Source organism: Ursus americanus, chromosome 25, assembly GCF_024610735.1.
Source record: "Ursus americanus isolate L20-20 chromosome 25, mUrsAme1.1.p, whole genome shotgun sequence".
NCBI lineage: Eukaryota > Metazoa > Chordata > Mammalia > Carnivora > Ursidae > Ursus > Ursus americanus.
The window spans coordinates 35909985-35927729 of NC_142151.1; the positions used below are offsets into that span (position 1 = coordinate 35909985).

Here is a 17745-nt window from a genome sequence, read left to right on the forward strand (position 1 = left end):
ACCTGGGCCACCTGTGCAATGAAAATCATTTCCGAAGATAGGCAGTAGTCTCTTTGACAATGGCCTTAGTAACATCTTTTTTGCTGGGTCTCCTCAGGCAAGGCGCAAAAAGAAAAACTAAACTACGAGGACTACACAATAAGAAGCTTTTGCACAACCAAGGACACCATCATCAAAATTAAAAGGCAACCTACTAAATGAGACATTTGCAAATGATATATCCAACAGGGGTATCAAAAATATATAAAGAACTTAAAAAAAATCTGATTAAAGTAGAGCAGAGGACTTGAATAGACATCTTTCCAAAGATGACATACACGTTGCTACCAGACATATGAAAAGTTGCTCAAAATCACTGACCAGGGAAATGCAAACCAAAACCACAAAATAACGCTTTACGCCTATCAGGAATGGTTAGTAATAAAAAGACAAGACATAAGTGTTGGTGAGAATGTGGAGAAAAAGGAACCCCTGTGCACCATGGATGGGAATGTAAAGTGGTTACAACCACTATGGAAAACAGTATAAAGGTTCCTCAAAAATAGGAACACCATATGATCCAGTAATTCCACTACTGGGTATTTATTGACCCAAAGAAAATCCTAATTCAAAAAGATACATGCACCCTTATGTTTATTACAACAGCATTACTTACACTAGCCAAGATATGGAAAATCTAAGTGCCCACTGATAGATGAATGGTTAAGACACAGTATATATGTAACAGAATATTACTCAGCCATAAGAATGAGATCTTGCCATTTGTGACAACAGGGAGGAACCTAGAGAGTATAAGCTAAGTGAAATAAGTCAGACCAAAAAAAGACAAATACCATATGATTTCACTTATACATAGAATCTAAAAAGCAAAACAAAGCATTAACAGACTCGTAAATACAGAGGACCAACTGGTGGTTGCCAGAGGGGAGGGGCTGGGGGATGGGCAAAACAGGTGAAAGAGTGGAAGGTACAAGTTTCCAGTTACGGAGTAAGTCATGGGGATGACAGGGACTACATAGGGAATACAGTCGATGGTATTTTAATAGCCTTGTGAGGTGACAGATGGTAGCTAAACTTGAGCATAGCAGAGCATAACATGTACAGTTGTCGCATCACTGTTGTACACCTTGTCAACTATACCTTAAAGTTTCTGAAACCTGGATCACCATCTCCTGGACCACTACACAAACCAAAATAGCAATTGCTTGAGGAGGTACTACTCATCTCATCTCTGATAAATATTCAGCATTTACACCCTGCTTTGTTGGCTAGCAACTCAGAGATAAGGAAGTCATGGACCCTGACCTTCTGGACCTTAGAATTTGCTAGAAGTACTAGTGGAGCCCTCATTCCATCAGCCAACGTGGTTTCAATATAATGAATAACATATATGGCTGCTGCTGTTTCTTTTGCTACATGGAGTAGAACCAGAACCAGAGCCAAAAGCATCTCTGGAAATGCTGACACTGTAGGGTCAGCGTGGACCTCCATACACATTCCAGCACCTTTTTCTACTGTTTTAGCCACACAGCCACAAATATTAACAGGTTGGTCTACCAACAGTGGTCCCTTCAGGTCTGGCAATAGCATTTTTTGGCAAAAGTGGGGGTTTTGTGGGGTTGAGAGTAAGTTAAGACAGGGACAATCAAATGGTTGGCAATTTCAAGCACGTCTGTTAACACTACAGTACTACTCACTTGAAAATGGGAGCTGTGGAAATTTGTAGCTGAACTGATAATATCCATGTAACTTTAAAAAATACTTATCTCCCATAGAAAACAAAGTATACCCATACTTTAACTACAGAGTCATCCTTTGATCCAGTGAGTTTAAAAGTGGATGCTTTTCTAAGTCAAATTACAAAGTAAATAATACACCTCAAAGGTATGCACAAAGGCTCTTTTCCCCCTTAAAAATGAACAGTTGTGAAGACTTCTAGGTCACAGGAGACCATGCATTCCCAGTTACTCCACACAGAAAAAAGCTTAAGTACTATGAAGTATCTACATAGCTAATTTCTCCACTCATTACCCCAAAGACGTTGACTCAAAATGACAATCTGGATATTTTAGCATCAGCTACAAAATATAGAGTCTTAAAAATATTGAGTTTCAGAAGGAAACAGACACTGCACCTGACAAGTAACAGATCTATAAGGAAGATGTAGCATATATACCTACAATGGAATATTACTCAGCCACACAAAAGAATGAAATCTTGACATTTACAATGACACGGATGGAGCTACAGAGTATTATGCTAAGTAAAATAAATAAATCAGATATGAATACCATAGGATCTCACTCAAATGTGAAATTTAACAAAGTGGAGGGGGGTAGAAGAGGCAAACCAAGAAACAGACTCTTGACTATAGAGAATAAACTGATGTTTACCAAAAGAGAGGTGAGTGGGGGGGATGGATGAAATAGGCGATGGGGATTAATGAGCACACTTTCTATAATGAGCACGGGGTGTTGTATGGAAATATTGAATCACTATATTATACACCTGAAACTAATATTACACTGTATGTTAACTGGAATTTAAATAAAAACTTAAAAATAAAACCTCAATTCTTCCAGAGGTAAAAAATACAAAAACAGGGGGCTCAACTTAATTCTTCACAAACTCTCCCCCCAAAACCCTCAGATTGATATTTTGCTTTCATACTAAAATGTATCATGAAGTAATTAAGGTTATCCTATTTAATTGTATGCATTTCCTGTTGTATGTGCTGACCGTCATCTATGTGCTCATATTCAATGTATATATCTTTTACTATATTCGGATATTTAAAGGCGCTATGGTATAATGATTCAATTAAATGGAATTGTGAAGCAGGCAGATGAATGACCACAAGGCCCATTTCATTTCTCAGAGGCTTTTCTAATTGGCATGTATAATGTGCTTCTCTCATCCCCAAACTACCACCCCATATTAGATTACCATTATGGTAGGGTACCATGTTTGCTGTTTCTTCATGAATACATTCATAAGTTTATTGGCTTTAACTCTCACCATTGAATCTATCTTAGGGAATTTCAGCATTCTACCCTAAGCCCTTCTAATTAGCTCTTGGTACAAAAATTTCTTTCAGAACCCTGATCTGTTTATGGCATTGCCCTACTATGGTCACTTGACCATGGCCTCAGAACTCTTATGTAGTCAGGAGACCTTGGCTTTAGTTCTAGCTCTATTACTAGTTAAAAGGAAGTTTCTCAACTCTGGAAATGCATCTATCTACTTTTTGCCTCAATACCTGCGACCATGATGACACAGCAAACACCCTTGGTCACAATGCCCTAGAGTATTTAATTAGTATTTACCACATGCTATTGGGGGAGGAGTGTGGAGAGCATTTGTTTTAAAGAACAAAATCATTCCACGGTTTGAGAAATGTTGAGTAAAACTGTTAAGCAGGTATCTTCAGCATCTAGAATAGGCTAACGTATATACTCATGATCTAGGAGAGGGGTTATTTCACACAAACACTTAAACATTTTTTCCCCTTCTTGCTATGGAGCATGTCACAGGACTAGTACCCCATTCCATAGACTACACCTTAGAAAATGTTAGACCAGATTTCTAAGGTAACCTCTTGTTCTACAGAACCATGCAATATTGATATATCTAACTATAATCACAAGTTAGAGTGCTGCATTTTAGAATTTTTATTGATCTAGTTAAAATGTATTGAGTCTTTTATTGTTTAAGTGTTTGTTCCCCTGGCATATCAGGTTTATGTTTCTTTACAGGTCTCACAAAACAGTAATTCACAGACATTTATCAAAAAAGAGAGAAAAAATAGTATAAATTCTATTGTTTAAATATTTTAAGAAAATTCTAGGCAAAATACACTTCATGCAAATCATTAAGTTACTGTCACCATTAACTGACCAACTATTTTGAAATAATTTGTATATAGAGCTTCAGCAAATGTACATATATGAAATGCCTAAAGGCTCTCTTCATTTTTATCATTTTAGCCATTTTTGAGATAATGGACATAATTAGTTTTAGATATACAATGATTTGATATATGTATATATTGTGAAATGATCACCACAATAAGTTAACATCCATCACCACACAGTTATAATTTTTTCCTGTGATGAGAACTTTTCAGATCTACTCTAAGCAATTTTCAAACATAAAATAATCACCACGTCAACTATTCACCATGCTGTGCGTTACACCCCTGGGACTTAGAACTGGAAGTTTGTACCTTTTGACCACCTTCACTTTCAAAATTACCTATATAAAACTGATTTTAACAAAGTATAGAGATTTTGTTTATAAAGATCACTATTCTTGTCACATCTTTTTGCTCAAAGTTAGAAAATTACATTCCACTATGTACAAAGTAAATATGTGCAGAGAATTAAACTAAAATATTGTAGGTCGACTATACTTCAATTTAAAAAATAAAATTTAAATTAAAAAATAATCAGAACACTGAATTGAGGAAAGGAAAAGCAAACATTAATGGTCATGCTGAAATATGGAAAGTATATTATTAAGTTTTTATTTTAGTGTGGCTGAAAATTCTCTATCCTGAATAACATCAGTGAGAGCAATGACACTAAGTCAGTGTAATGCAAGTGAGGGTTTTGGTTGATAAACATCTCTAAGAGTAACTATATTTTAATAAACAAGTCTAATTCCTGATGATCACATGGTGCTCCTTTTACATTAAATCTGTAAAAGGTGAACATTATAAAGTCAAACCTTTGTGAACAAAATGAGTATAGAAGCCTCTGATCCAGTAAATATTTTCAAGGTTAATTTTTTTTTTTTAAAGATTTTATTTATTTATTCGACAGAGATAGAGACAGCCAGCGAGAGAGGGAACACAAGCAGGGGGAGTGGGAGAGGAAGAAGCAGGCTCATAGCAGAGGAGCCTGATGTGGGGCTCGATCCCACAACGCTGGGATCACGCCCTGAGCTGAAGGCAAACACCCAACCGCTGTGCTACCCAGGCGCCCCCTCAAGGTTTATTAAATAAGTAAACATTTCCAAGTAAGTCACTGAATATCAAAGTAAGTCTGTTGAAGAAAGTAAGTCCTCTAGTTGACAAGTACTTTGGTAGTTTATACGTAAATGCCAGTTTAGTCAAATACTGTCACTCAAATTCTCTAAAGATAAAAGCTTGATATAGAAAACAGTTGAACATCTCTGATCACTTAACACAAACTCATTTCATTAGATACACTATACACAATTCTTTGATTTTAATGTTGAAATCACTTTGAATAAGATCACTATGCTATTTGTACAACACCCTAGTGAATTAAATCACACATTTCTGTATCACTGTACGCATTTTGCTAAATTGTTGAAAGTAAAGAAAAAGTTGAAGACCCTACAAATGTTTACTTTGTGCAGGATGGTCAAGGGTAGATAATCCTCTCTCTAAGTGGTGTATTTAATCCATTTGCTCAGTGTTGAAGCATTCAGCTATTTCCCCTATTTTATCTGGAGCCAACACATTAAGTGGTTCACAATTATACTTCAAGCCTCAATCACATTTTCTTGTCTTTTTCCTAAATTACTATCACCAAGAACATTACCAATATCCTGTGTGTGTTTGAATAAATGCAGTTAAGGCCTTCTTAAAAACGAGGACAGAATGTGCAAAATCTCAATGGCTCCTTCCTCAATCAGAAGCATCTGCAGACGCTTACATGGAGACAGCATTCCTCTTACCTCCACAGAGCAATTTTGGAAATGGAATTCATGAGTGGAGATAAAACAAGAGGAACTAGATTTGACCAAATCTACAATGCACGCCCAACTGTCCCAGTTTGCCTAGGACTACAGGGTTTCCAGGGACATGAGCCTTAACACTGAAAGTAGGAAAGTCCCAGGAAAAAAAGGAGTCTGTCCACTCTTGCTCAGAGTTTCCTTTCACATGGCTTATATCTGCAAATATAGCTGTGGTCACAGCTTTTCACTAACAATAATATATATTAATTATATATTATTAATATATATTAATATATATTAATATATATTATTAATATATATTATTAATATATATTAATATATATAATATATAATATATATAATACATATGTATATTATATACAGAAGTCTGCTGACTTTCCTGTATCCTTATCCGAACATTCTTTACCTTTTTATTTAAATTCCAGTTAGTTAACATACAGTGTACTATTAGCTTCAGGTGTACATATATTATAGTGATGCAACACTTCCATACATTACCCGGTACTCATCACAAGTACCCTCCTTCATCCCCCTCACCTGTTTCACCTGTCCCCCCACTCCCAACACACCTCCCCTCTAGTAATCATCAGTTTGTTCTCTATAGTTAAGAGTGATTCTTGGTTTGCCTCTTTATCCCTATCCTCATTTTTGTTTCTTAAATTCCACACATTCACTTAATGAAAAAAAAATGTAGAAAAAGCATTAAACCCAGGTAATTTACAAATCATCTGAAATTTGACCTCTGAAGAGGAAGGAAAGCATATACAAAACCCAAACCACCTCAAGAGAGAGACTCTAAATTTTTCCTCCTACTCATCTACATTTGGAATGCTTCCCTCTTTCCTAACCCCAGTGTGGTCCATCTCCTTGTGAATGAACGCTCAACACAACCAGTTGACTAGATCTATAAACATCTAATCTTCAACTGAAATTGGCTCTCTTAGTGGGGATAAGAACCTAGAAAGTGATACATGCACACATTGGGTTACTCTTTCAAGCAATCTGAGAGCTGATTTACTTACTTTCTATGAAGTCAAAAGGTCTGCTTTGCCCTTGATGAACTGTGGCTTTAAAACTCCCATGGACAACTTCAGTAATCTCCAGGTTATGTCTCAGTATCTTCCAAACAGTGATTATAATGATGTTTATGTGAAATACAGGTAACAAAACTCTTCTAAGGATGCCATTATCACCAAAACTGTGTGTAACTATTCCAAAATTTGTTCAATGAATATTCCTCTTGTTCTCCTTTCCTCCTTCTAGTCCATATTTCCATAGCACAGGTATCAAAGTTGCCCATCATTAAACAGGCTTCACAATCTGTTGCATTTACAAAATCTAATATTTTCTTTTGGTATTTCTACCCTCTTCCCCACCATTTTCTTAATGAATATCTCCTTTAACCATTTAAAATTACAAGCTTTATCCTTTACTGTTCCATATAATTGATTCAATTTCCTACATTATCAATGAACATCCTCTATGTCACCGCTCTCATTAGAATCCCCTCATAATGAGCATGACACACCCATATGCAGATAATTATACATCTAGATAATTACACGCCTAATTACTTCAGATTCAGAAGTAAAAGCATGTTATCAGGATAAATTCCTGGGTATAGCTCTGTTTTCATTTTAAAATTTCAAGTCAACAAGTGTCCATTTTGTACACTTCAAAAATCATTTTGAATCATCTGGGTTTTTTGGCCTATTACAAGGTTATGCATTCTGAAAAAAAGTATTACTTTAATCGCTTATTCATTCTATCTTTCATTAACTACTGAATGCCCACTTTATACCAGATACAGTGCTTAGGCAACATAGGCCACGTATTCTTAGCACAGATAATCATAAGAATTTAAGGTAAAATGTTATACATAAGGAAAATAACAGGGTCTTAGTCTCTTCAAATCAAAATGTACTTAACTGGGCATTTCTAGCTAAGAAATATTTACAATGGTCAATAGAACTATCCTGGCCAAGTCTGTTCAAGTGGGCCTGAATTCTCTACATGTGAATAGAGGTACTTCCAGCCATTAGACATGTTCCAATACCCTAAATCTGTATAAATGACTATATAATTCATTAACTAAACCAGGAGACTTCTGAGCATGAAAAGGGGGTGCTTTTAGTAATTACTCCAAAACAGACCTAAATCCAGAAATGTCCCAGACAACAGATTTAAGTAGGTGTATGTATAGGATATATTTTTTACAGATCCTTCACTAGGTCTAGAATTCTGTTCCATGGATACTGCCACCACCACTGCTCAACAGATATTAATATCAGATCAAGAACTCTTACAGCTACTGTGATCTTACATTCCAAATTTGCTAAAGCAGCTCTCTCAGTAATAGCCTATCCTTTTATCCCCATAAATACATTTATCATTTAAAATATCTCTCCTAATGAAAATGAAAACAATGGTCCAAAGTCTTTGGGATGTAGCAAAAGCTATTCTAAGAGGGAAGTTTATAGCAATACAGGCCTACCTCAAGAAGAAAAATATCAAATGAACAACCTAAACTTACACTACACCTAAAGGAGCTAGAAAAAGGAAAAAAAAAAAAAAAACAAAACCAGCAGAAGGAAGGAAATAATAAAGATTAGAGCATAAATAGAGAAATTAAAATAGAACAGATCAATGAAACCAGGAGCTAGTTCTTTGAAAGAAAATTGATAAACCTCTAGCCAGACTCATCACAAAAGAGGACCCAAATAAAGTCACAAATGTCACAAATGAAAGAAATGCCAACGCCACAGAAATACAAACGGTTGTAAGAGATTATAAAAAATTATACACCAACAAATTTGACAACCTAAAAGAAATGAATTCCTAAAAACATAACCTACCAAAACTGAAGCAGGAAGAAATAGAAACTTTGAACAGATTGATAACCAGCATGAAATTGAATCCGTAATCAAAAAACTCCCAACAAACAAAAGTCCAGGACCAGATGGCATCATGGGCAAATTCCAAGTATATAAAGAGTTAATACCTATTCTCCTCAAACTATTCCAAAAATAGAAGAGGAAGGAAAACTACCAAATTCACTTTATGAGGCCAGTATCATCCTGCTATCAAAACCAGATAAAAACACCACACAAAAAGAGAACTACAGGCCAGTATCTCTGATGAACACAGATGCAAAAATCCTCAACAAAATACTGCAAACTGAATCCAACAATGTGTTAAAAAAAAAAAATATTCACCACAATCAAGTAGGATTTATTCCCAGGATGCAAGGGTGGTTCAATATTCACAAATCAATGTGATACATCACATCAATAAGATTAAAAACCATATGATCACTTGAATAGATGCAGAAAAAGCATTTGACAAAGTAAAACATCCACTCATGATTAAAAAAAAAACAAACAAAAAACAAAAAACCTTAACAAAGTAGGTTTAGAGAAAACATACCTCAACATAATAAAGGCCTTATATGAAAAACCCACCGCTGGGACACCTGGTGGCTCAGTTGGTTAAGCAACTAACTTCAGCTCAGGTCATGATCTCAGGGTCCTGGGATCAAGCCCAATGCTGGGCTCCCCACTCAGTGGGAAGTCTGCTTGTTTCTCTCCTCTGCCTGTCCCCCTGCTTGTGTGCTCTCTCTCAAACAAAATCTTAAAAAAAAAAAAAAAAAGGAAAGGAAAACCCACAGCCAAAATCACACTCAATGGGGAAAAACTGAGAGCTTTTCCTCTAAGATCAGGAACATACAAAGGTGTCCACTCTCATTACTTTTATTCAACATAGTACTGGAAATCCTAGCCACAGCAATTAGACAACAAACAAAATAGGCATTCAAACTGTTAAGTAAAACTTCCACTATTTGCAGATGGGGTGGTACTATATATAGAAAACCCTAAAGACTCCAAAATACTACTATAACTGATAAATGAATTCAGTGAAGTCACACAGTAAAGTCACAGGATACAAAATCAATGTACAGAAATTTGTTCCATTTTTATACACCAAGAATGAAGCAGCAGAAAGAGGAAAGAATCAAATTTACAAGTGTTCTAAAAACAAAATATCTAGGAAGCTTAATTAAAGAGGTAAAAGGCCTTTACTCTAAAAACTACAAAACATGGATGAAAAAAGTTCAAGACCACCTAAAGAAATGGCAAGGCATGGAAACTCCATGCTCATGGGTTGGAAGAATATTGTTAAAATGTCTATACTACTCAAAGCAATCTACATTTAATGCAATCCCTATCAAAATACCAATGGCATTTTTCACAGAGCTAGAATAAGCAATCCCAAAATTTGTACAGAACCACAAAAGACCCTGAATAACCAAAGCATCTTAAAAAGAAAAGTTGAAGACATCACAATTCCAGACTTCAAGTTATATTACAAAGCTGTAGTAATTAAAATAGTATGGTACTAGCATAAAAACAGACATGTAGATCAACAGAATAGAAAACCCAGAAATACATCCACAACTATATGGTCAATTAATCTTCAACAAAGCAGGAAAGAATATCCAATGGGAAAAAATCAGTCTCTTCAACAAATGGTGTTGGGAAAACTGGACAACTACATGCAAAAGAATATAACTGGATCACTTTCTCACACCATGCACAAAAATAAACTCAAAATGAATTAAAGACCTAAATATGAGACCTGGAACCATCAAAATCCACTGAAAACCAATCAAAATACAGGCAGCATTTCTCTGGCATTAGCCATAGCAACAGTTTTTGTTTTGTTTTTTTTAGAGATGTCTCCTGAAGCAAGGGAAATAAAAGCAAAAATATATGATTGGGACTACATCAAAATACAAAGCTCCTAAAAAAAAAATTACAAAGCTTCTGCACAGCAAAGGAAACAATCAATACAACTAAAAAGCAACCTATAGAATGGGAGAAGATATTTGCAAATGGCATATCCAATAAAGGGTAGTATCTAAAATATATAAACAACTGATATAACTCAAAACCCTAAAAACAAATAATCCAATTTAAAAATGGGCAAAAGACATGAACAGACATTTCTCCAAAGACATCCAGATGGCCAACACATGAAAAGTTGCTCAACATCGCTCATCAGGGAAATGCAAATCAAAACTACAATGAGATATTACCTCATACCTGTCAGAACGGCTAAAATCAAAAATACAAAAATACAAAAAAAACAAGTGAAAGAGAAATATTCTTTCACTGTTCGTGGGAAGGCAAACTTGTGTAGCCACTGTACCTCGAAAAGTTAATAGAACTACCCCACAATCTAGTAATCATACTACTGGGTATTTGCCCAAAAATAGGAAAAAAAACAAAAAACAAAAACCCATACCTAATTCAAAGGGATACGTGCACCCCTATGTTTACTGCAGCATTATTTACAACAGCCAAATTATGGAAGCAGCCCAAGTGTCCACTGATACATGAATGGATAAAAAGGTGGTATGTGTATACATACACACACAATGGAATATTACTCAGCCATAAAAGACGAAACCTTGCCATTTGCAACAACATGGTTGGAGCTAGAGAGTATAATGCTAAGCAAAATTAGTCAGAGAAAGACAAATATCATATGATTTCACTCATATGTGGAGTTTTAACAAAACACACAAGCAAAGGGAAAAAAAGAGAAACCAAGAAACAGACTCTTAATAAAGAACTGATAGTTACCAGAGGGGTAGGGATGGGGATTAAAGAGTACATTTATCACAATGAGCACTGAATAATGTATAAAATGGTCGAACCACTGTATTTATTCACCTGAAACTGATATAACACTATGTTAGCTATGCTGGAATTAAAAACTTAATAAAAAAATATATCATTTGCCCTAATTTCTGATTTGGCAAGTGTAGCAATAGTAAAATAGTATCCCCTTTCTTCTGTGCAGAAATAAGAGGGTTTAGGGGCGCCTGGGTGGCTCAGTCGTTAAGCGTCTGCCTTCGGCTCAGGGCGTGATCCCGGAGTTCTGGGACTGAGCCCCACGTCAGGCTCTTCCGCTGGGAGCCTGCTTCTTCCTCTCCCTCTCCCCCTGCTTGTGTTCCCTCTCTCGCTGGCTGTCTCTCTCTCTGTCAAATAAATAAAATCTTTAAAAAAAAAAAAAAAGAAATAAGAGGGTTTAAAAATCAGATTCAAGGGGCAAAAAGATCAGTGCTACCAGGATCTCCCCTCTCACCAACGGGTAGAAAGCATACACATGACAAAGAATAATTCAATCTTCAATAAGTGTTTTCAGAGATTTTCAAGTGTTTTAAAAAGTTGCTCAAGTAACTTTTAAGTTAAACGTAAAGAAAATGTTACATTAAACATCTTAGAAAGTCTAAAGGACGAGTTTACTTACAATTGACATTAGAGTTAGTACATAGTGCTGCAGATTCTGTCCATGATGATGAACCATTTTAGCGTCAGCTGTAACCATGACTTCCACGTATCTTGGATAGGATAAGAAACGCTTTTTCCTGGAATGTAATTGACTTCTTTCATCTTCCGAGGATTTATTTTTTGAAGGGTACCCTAAAACCATTTCCTTCTTTACATTAAGATCCTCGTTCATGTTGCTGTGGTTGTGAAGTAAAGTGGTTTGCTTTATTTGACTTTCTAGGGGAAAAAGACAGTATAATGCAGAGCCATTAAATTAGATTGGACTAAAAATATTGCACAGAATAGCCAAAAATTTAATACGTACACATCTGCTTCCAATGAGAAATACAAGGATAAAAAGAAGTTAAGCAGTGTTCTGCAGCAGTACCATGAGGATTACTATTCCTAGTAATAAAATGTTCATTTTCATAGATTGCCCTAAAAAAAACCCAAACTCCAAGTGTTTTTTTTTTTTTATTGTTGTTGTTGTTTTTAAACAGCTATGATTGTTCAAGTCCATTTATTAACCACTGGGTTAATTAAAAAATCAAGGAGTCCCTATTTTTTTTTAGTAGATAAATTGGGGCCTCAAGCCAATGGCATTTCAACTCATTACAGAGTAATCACATTTTGTATAAAATACAGAAAAGCTTTTGTTAAACATATGTGAAGATCATCATAGAAAAAAAAAAATCAAACCATATAACAATGGTGGCTTTTTGAATCCAGAAAATCAAATGTGGATATAGATTTTATAATACTTGATTATATAAAATACCCAATAATTTATGTTTGCTTATGTTTAAATTCAGCATTCAAATTATTCAACATTAGAGATTACAGAGGCCATATTTAAGTCCTACACATTTATAGAAACTAAGTTCTTAATTATTTGCACTATTAGAAAAAAATTATAAGCAGCATAGGTGCTTGCCCTACATCCTTCTCCATGTCCTCTCTCCTTTATTTTTCACTATTTCTTCTGACAACTGTTTGGGGAAATATTTCCAACAGAAAAGCAGACCAAAGGAATCAGGTAAGAAGAAATCAAAAGTCTGGAAACTACTCAGACTTAGTTGTACTATAAGGATTAGACAGAAATATAAAACTATTACAAAAGTAATTTCCTTTTAAATAAGCAGCAATCCTATGCTTATAAGAAACAAAAGCATTGTTTCCATAGATTCTAAAACCATCCTACCTTTTAATATTACTGTGTGCTTAGGTTTTAAAATTCACCTCAGTGGGAAATACTGAATTGGCCAAACTGAGTGTATTCTGTCCTATGATCTTTCTCTTGGGGTAACTCCACCACTAAGATATTCATTACCACTTATTAGACCTGGGAGAAGAGCTCAGACATAACTTATATACAAATCTCAGAGTTATCAGGAAGAAGGTAAATATACGGATTTGTTCATCTATTTTAACACTGATGCCTACTCTACACCAGGATACATTAAGAAATTGAGGAGCCAAAAGACCTTATAAAGGTTACACTCCAGTAGAAAGTGACAATGAGTACACATATTTAAGGATAAATCTCAGAATAATTTTAAGTGCTTCAATAACAATTCAACCTAGAGGCAAAAAAGTGATTCTACCTACCCAAATGGCTTAAATTTGAAAAACCAATAATACCAAGTGTTAGAACAACCACTTTGGAAAACCACTCAGCAATTGCCAAGTTAGACATATCTTTATGCTACCCCTGCAATTCTACTAGATACATACCTAAGGAAAACCTACATCAACAAAAAGATTTATATAAGACTGTGCTTAGCAAGACTGGCATATAAATCAATGGAACAGAATACAGAGCCCAGAAATAAACACCCACATATACGGTCAAATGATCTTCAACAAGGGTGCCAAGACTACTCTATGGGAAAAGAATGCTCTCAACAAGAGATGGAAAAACTAGACATCCACATGGAGAAGAATGAAATTAGAGCATTATCTTATAAAAACTCAAAAATGGATTAAAGACCTCAAACGCTGAAAGTCCTAAAAGAGAACATGGTAGAAAAGCATCATGACATTGGATTTGGCAAGGACTTCTTGGTTGGGTAAGACACCAAAGCACAGTCGACAAAATAGACAAGCAAGACTACACCAAATTTTAAAATTGTATCAAAGGACACAACAGAGTGAACAGGCAACCTACTGAATGGGAGAAAAGACCTACAAATCTTTTTTCCTGAAGACGAGAATTAAAATGCCTTCCTTGCATCTGTTTTTTTAATGGTTTTTAGTTCAAAGTAACCCTTATGCCCAAGTGGTATATACCTTGGATTGGCATATTCAGCCACCCATCACAGACCATAAGGTTTTCAAGGAATAAATTAGATAATCCAATAAAAGCCATTAGATCAGTACTCAGTAAATGGTAGTTCTTACTTTTATTACTAATTATATTAAGAAATATGTGCTATTGACAGACACATGCCCTCCAAATTAACTTTTAAAAGATTGACTATAACCGCTTTGTTTAGGAAAAACAGTTGGCTATTTTGCTAGGTTTATAAAGTTAAAAAATGCCTATTCATAGAGTTGTGCTGTGACGCTGCTCAAATTCTTGAGGCAGAAGCTATGTGAGATTCTGTTTGGCAATCAGAGTGCATTGTTACCCAAGCCTGCAGCAAGTGGAAAACAAAGTTTTTCATTCTCACTTCTTTCGGGGAATGCTCTACAAGTGTTTCACAGTCCTTATAGCAGAGTGGGGTGTACCATAATTTCCTTATTTTAAAAATTTCAGATAAATCTCATGAAATGTGTAGCCTTAGTTTTAGGGTGATGGTGATATATAACAGCAGCTGTTTTATATTTGGGTTTTTTTTTTTAATTATTATTACTGAAGACAAATGGCTTTCCAAAACTACTGAGGCGTGTTTCTATTCTTACAAATCTTGATGTGCCAGGTTCTGGAGGATTTTCTTAGCTGATGTTTTGGGAAGCCTGAAGACAAAGCACTGATGAAGCGTTTTCAGGCTGAGAGTCCAATTCAGCTATTTAACTGGCAGGAAAGCCTTCATTTTTTTCATTAAGGGAACTAGGGGCAGCAGAATCTCGCCCAGCAATACTGGGTGGTCATGAGCACTGTCCACTGTCTACCTGTGAGTACTATCGGCAAGATTATGGAAGCAAAGGAACATGCTTGAATCGGTGTTTGAGTTTTTTTAAATGGATCTCTTCATCAACACCTACTAGATAAAGCTCATGAGATTTTCTGTGTATTTGCTAGGATAAATCATTCTGTGATATGCCCCCTAAACTCAGAGGTGAATGTACTGTAATCTGATTTGAAAATATAGGAAATTCCAACATTTTTTATTGATGAGTATCAATTTAATAGATGTGTGCTGTGAACCAGTGCTGTAGGAACTTGATAGACTACAGTGATTATGGTCATAGTAAGTGCCATTCACTCAAACATCATACGAAAAAAAAAACATTAGAACTATAATGAAATGCAGAATGTGGTTTTATTTTTAAATATTATTTATGGACTGAAAAATGTAAGCTCCATTAACCCACTGTTCTTTATCCCCCCCACACCCCCAAGCAAGATAATTACATTCTATTGGAAATATAGGAATGTTGGTATCATAAATACAACTCCCTGAACAAGTGGGGAGACACACACACACACACAGGATGTGTTTTTAAAAGATTCCCACAACTCCACAAAAACAGCCCTGTTCAATCATGGGCAAAGGATGTGAATAGACATTTCACCAAAGACCATATACGAATAGCCAACGAGCATGTGACATGATATTCAACCTCACTCATTAGAAAAATTCAAATCAAAACTACAATGAGATATCACTCCACACACAGTAGGATAGCTACTATAATTTAAGTGTTGGAGAAATTGGAATCCCTGCACACTATTGGTGGAATTATAAAAATGGTGCTACTACAGAAAATATAAAGGTACCTTAAAAAATTACAAATAGAACTACCATATGATCCAGCAATTCTATTCTGAGTATATATTCAAAAATATCAAAAACAGGGTCATAAAGAGAATATGCACACCCATGTTCACTGCAGCATTATTCACAATCGCCAAAAGGTAGAAGCAACTCAAATGTCCATCAATGGATAAATGGATAATGAAATGTGGCATATACATACCATGGATTATTCAGCCTTAAAGGAAATTCTGTTACATGCTACAACATGGATGAACCTTGAAGATGTTATGCTAAGTAAAATGAGCCAGTCACACACACAAAAAAAAATGCTGTAGGATTTCACTTACATGAGGTGTCTAAAATAATCAAATTCATACAAAGTTGAATGGGTGGTTACAAGGGCCTGTCAATATCTCACTGCCTGAGAAATCTCCTAAAGTCTGCCCCGCCTGGGTACTAAGAATCAAATATCTCACTGGCTAGCAATAGTAGGTAAAATGGGAACACAATCCAATTAAGGAAACACTGTGGTCTGAAGTAGTCAGACTTACAAGAGAATAAGTTAGAACAGAGGGCTCTGTGTAGGCTAAAGTAACAAATAACTCCAAACTGGAATGAAAACATTAAAGGAGACAATATAGCCATTAATAGGAAATGCAAAAATAGGAAAGAAAAAAAAAAATGGATAGTGCGGGGGGGGGGGGGTCCCTAGAACAAAACGATTCTGGAGTATTTTATTTTTTATTATTTTTTTTAAAGATTTTTTATTTATTCATTTGACAGAGAGACAGCCAGCGAGAGAGGGAACACAAGCAGGGGGAGTGGGAGAGGAAGAAGCAGGCTCATAGCAGAAGAGCCTGATGTGGGGCTCGATCCCATAACGCCGGGATCACGCCCTGAGCCGAAGGCAGACGCTTAACGACTGAGCCACCCAGGCGTCCCCTAGAGTATTTTAAAAAGGAAAAAATAGCCTGTATCAAGATCCCATAGACATAAACAAATATTTATTACAATCAACTTGATGGAAACAAATTTAGAAATGTTTTCTAGAACATTCCTGGAAAAATACAACTTACCCAAACTGACCCATAGAGAACTAAAAAGCCTAACGAACCACATAACTTTTTAAAAATTGAGTCCTGGGGTGCCGGGGTGGCTCAGTCGGTTAAGTATCTGTCTTCTACCTAGGTTATAATCTTAGAGTTCTGAGATGGAGTCTGCTTCTCCCTCTCCCTCTGCCCCTCCCCACCACTCATGCTATCTCAAACTCTCCCTCTGTCTCAAAATCTTTAAAAAAATTTTTTAAGTAAATAGAAATTGAGTCCTAATCAATCTTTCCCAAAAAATCCAACCTCAAATGGCTTTACCACTAAATATTTTTTAAAAAGAGCACTACTTTTTCCAAAACTCTAAGAACTGCAAAAAGGAAAACAAGCTTCATAAGGTTCTTAGAAGATGCTGCAACAAAATATCCTCATAATCTGGGTTAAAATTTTAAAAAGGATTCCTTAGGACACACACAATACTAAGCATAAAGACTATTCATTTGATTAAATCAAGACTGAACTTGTGTTCACTAAAAAACACCATTATGGAAGAAGATATTTGCAGTATATATAAACAAAGAGCTTTCATACGTATTACATAGTTAAATCCTCAATCAACAAAAAAGAAAAATAAGGGAGACCTAAATACCTCAAAAGAGACAAAATCTAAAGGCAATACATGTCCCCAAAATTGATAATCATTAAAATGCAAAT

General features: G+C 35.5%; 1 protein-coding gene across 2 annotated transcripts in view; it reads right to left on the bottom strand.

The window, feature by feature from the left end:
* Window positions 1-17745, bottom strand: part of ADAMTS20 (ADAM metallopeptidase with thrombospondin type 1 motif 20) — a 176838-nt gene that overhangs the window by 120002 nt on the left and 39091 nt on the right. For both annotated transcript variants that reach the window (XM_087855784.1, XM_045801246.2), the window contains exon 4: window positions 12043-12299. In XM_087855784.1, coding sequence (XP_087711910.1) covers window positions 12043-12299 — 257 coding nt within the window. The remainder of the gene's footprint in view (window positions 1-12042; window positions 12300-17745) is intronic.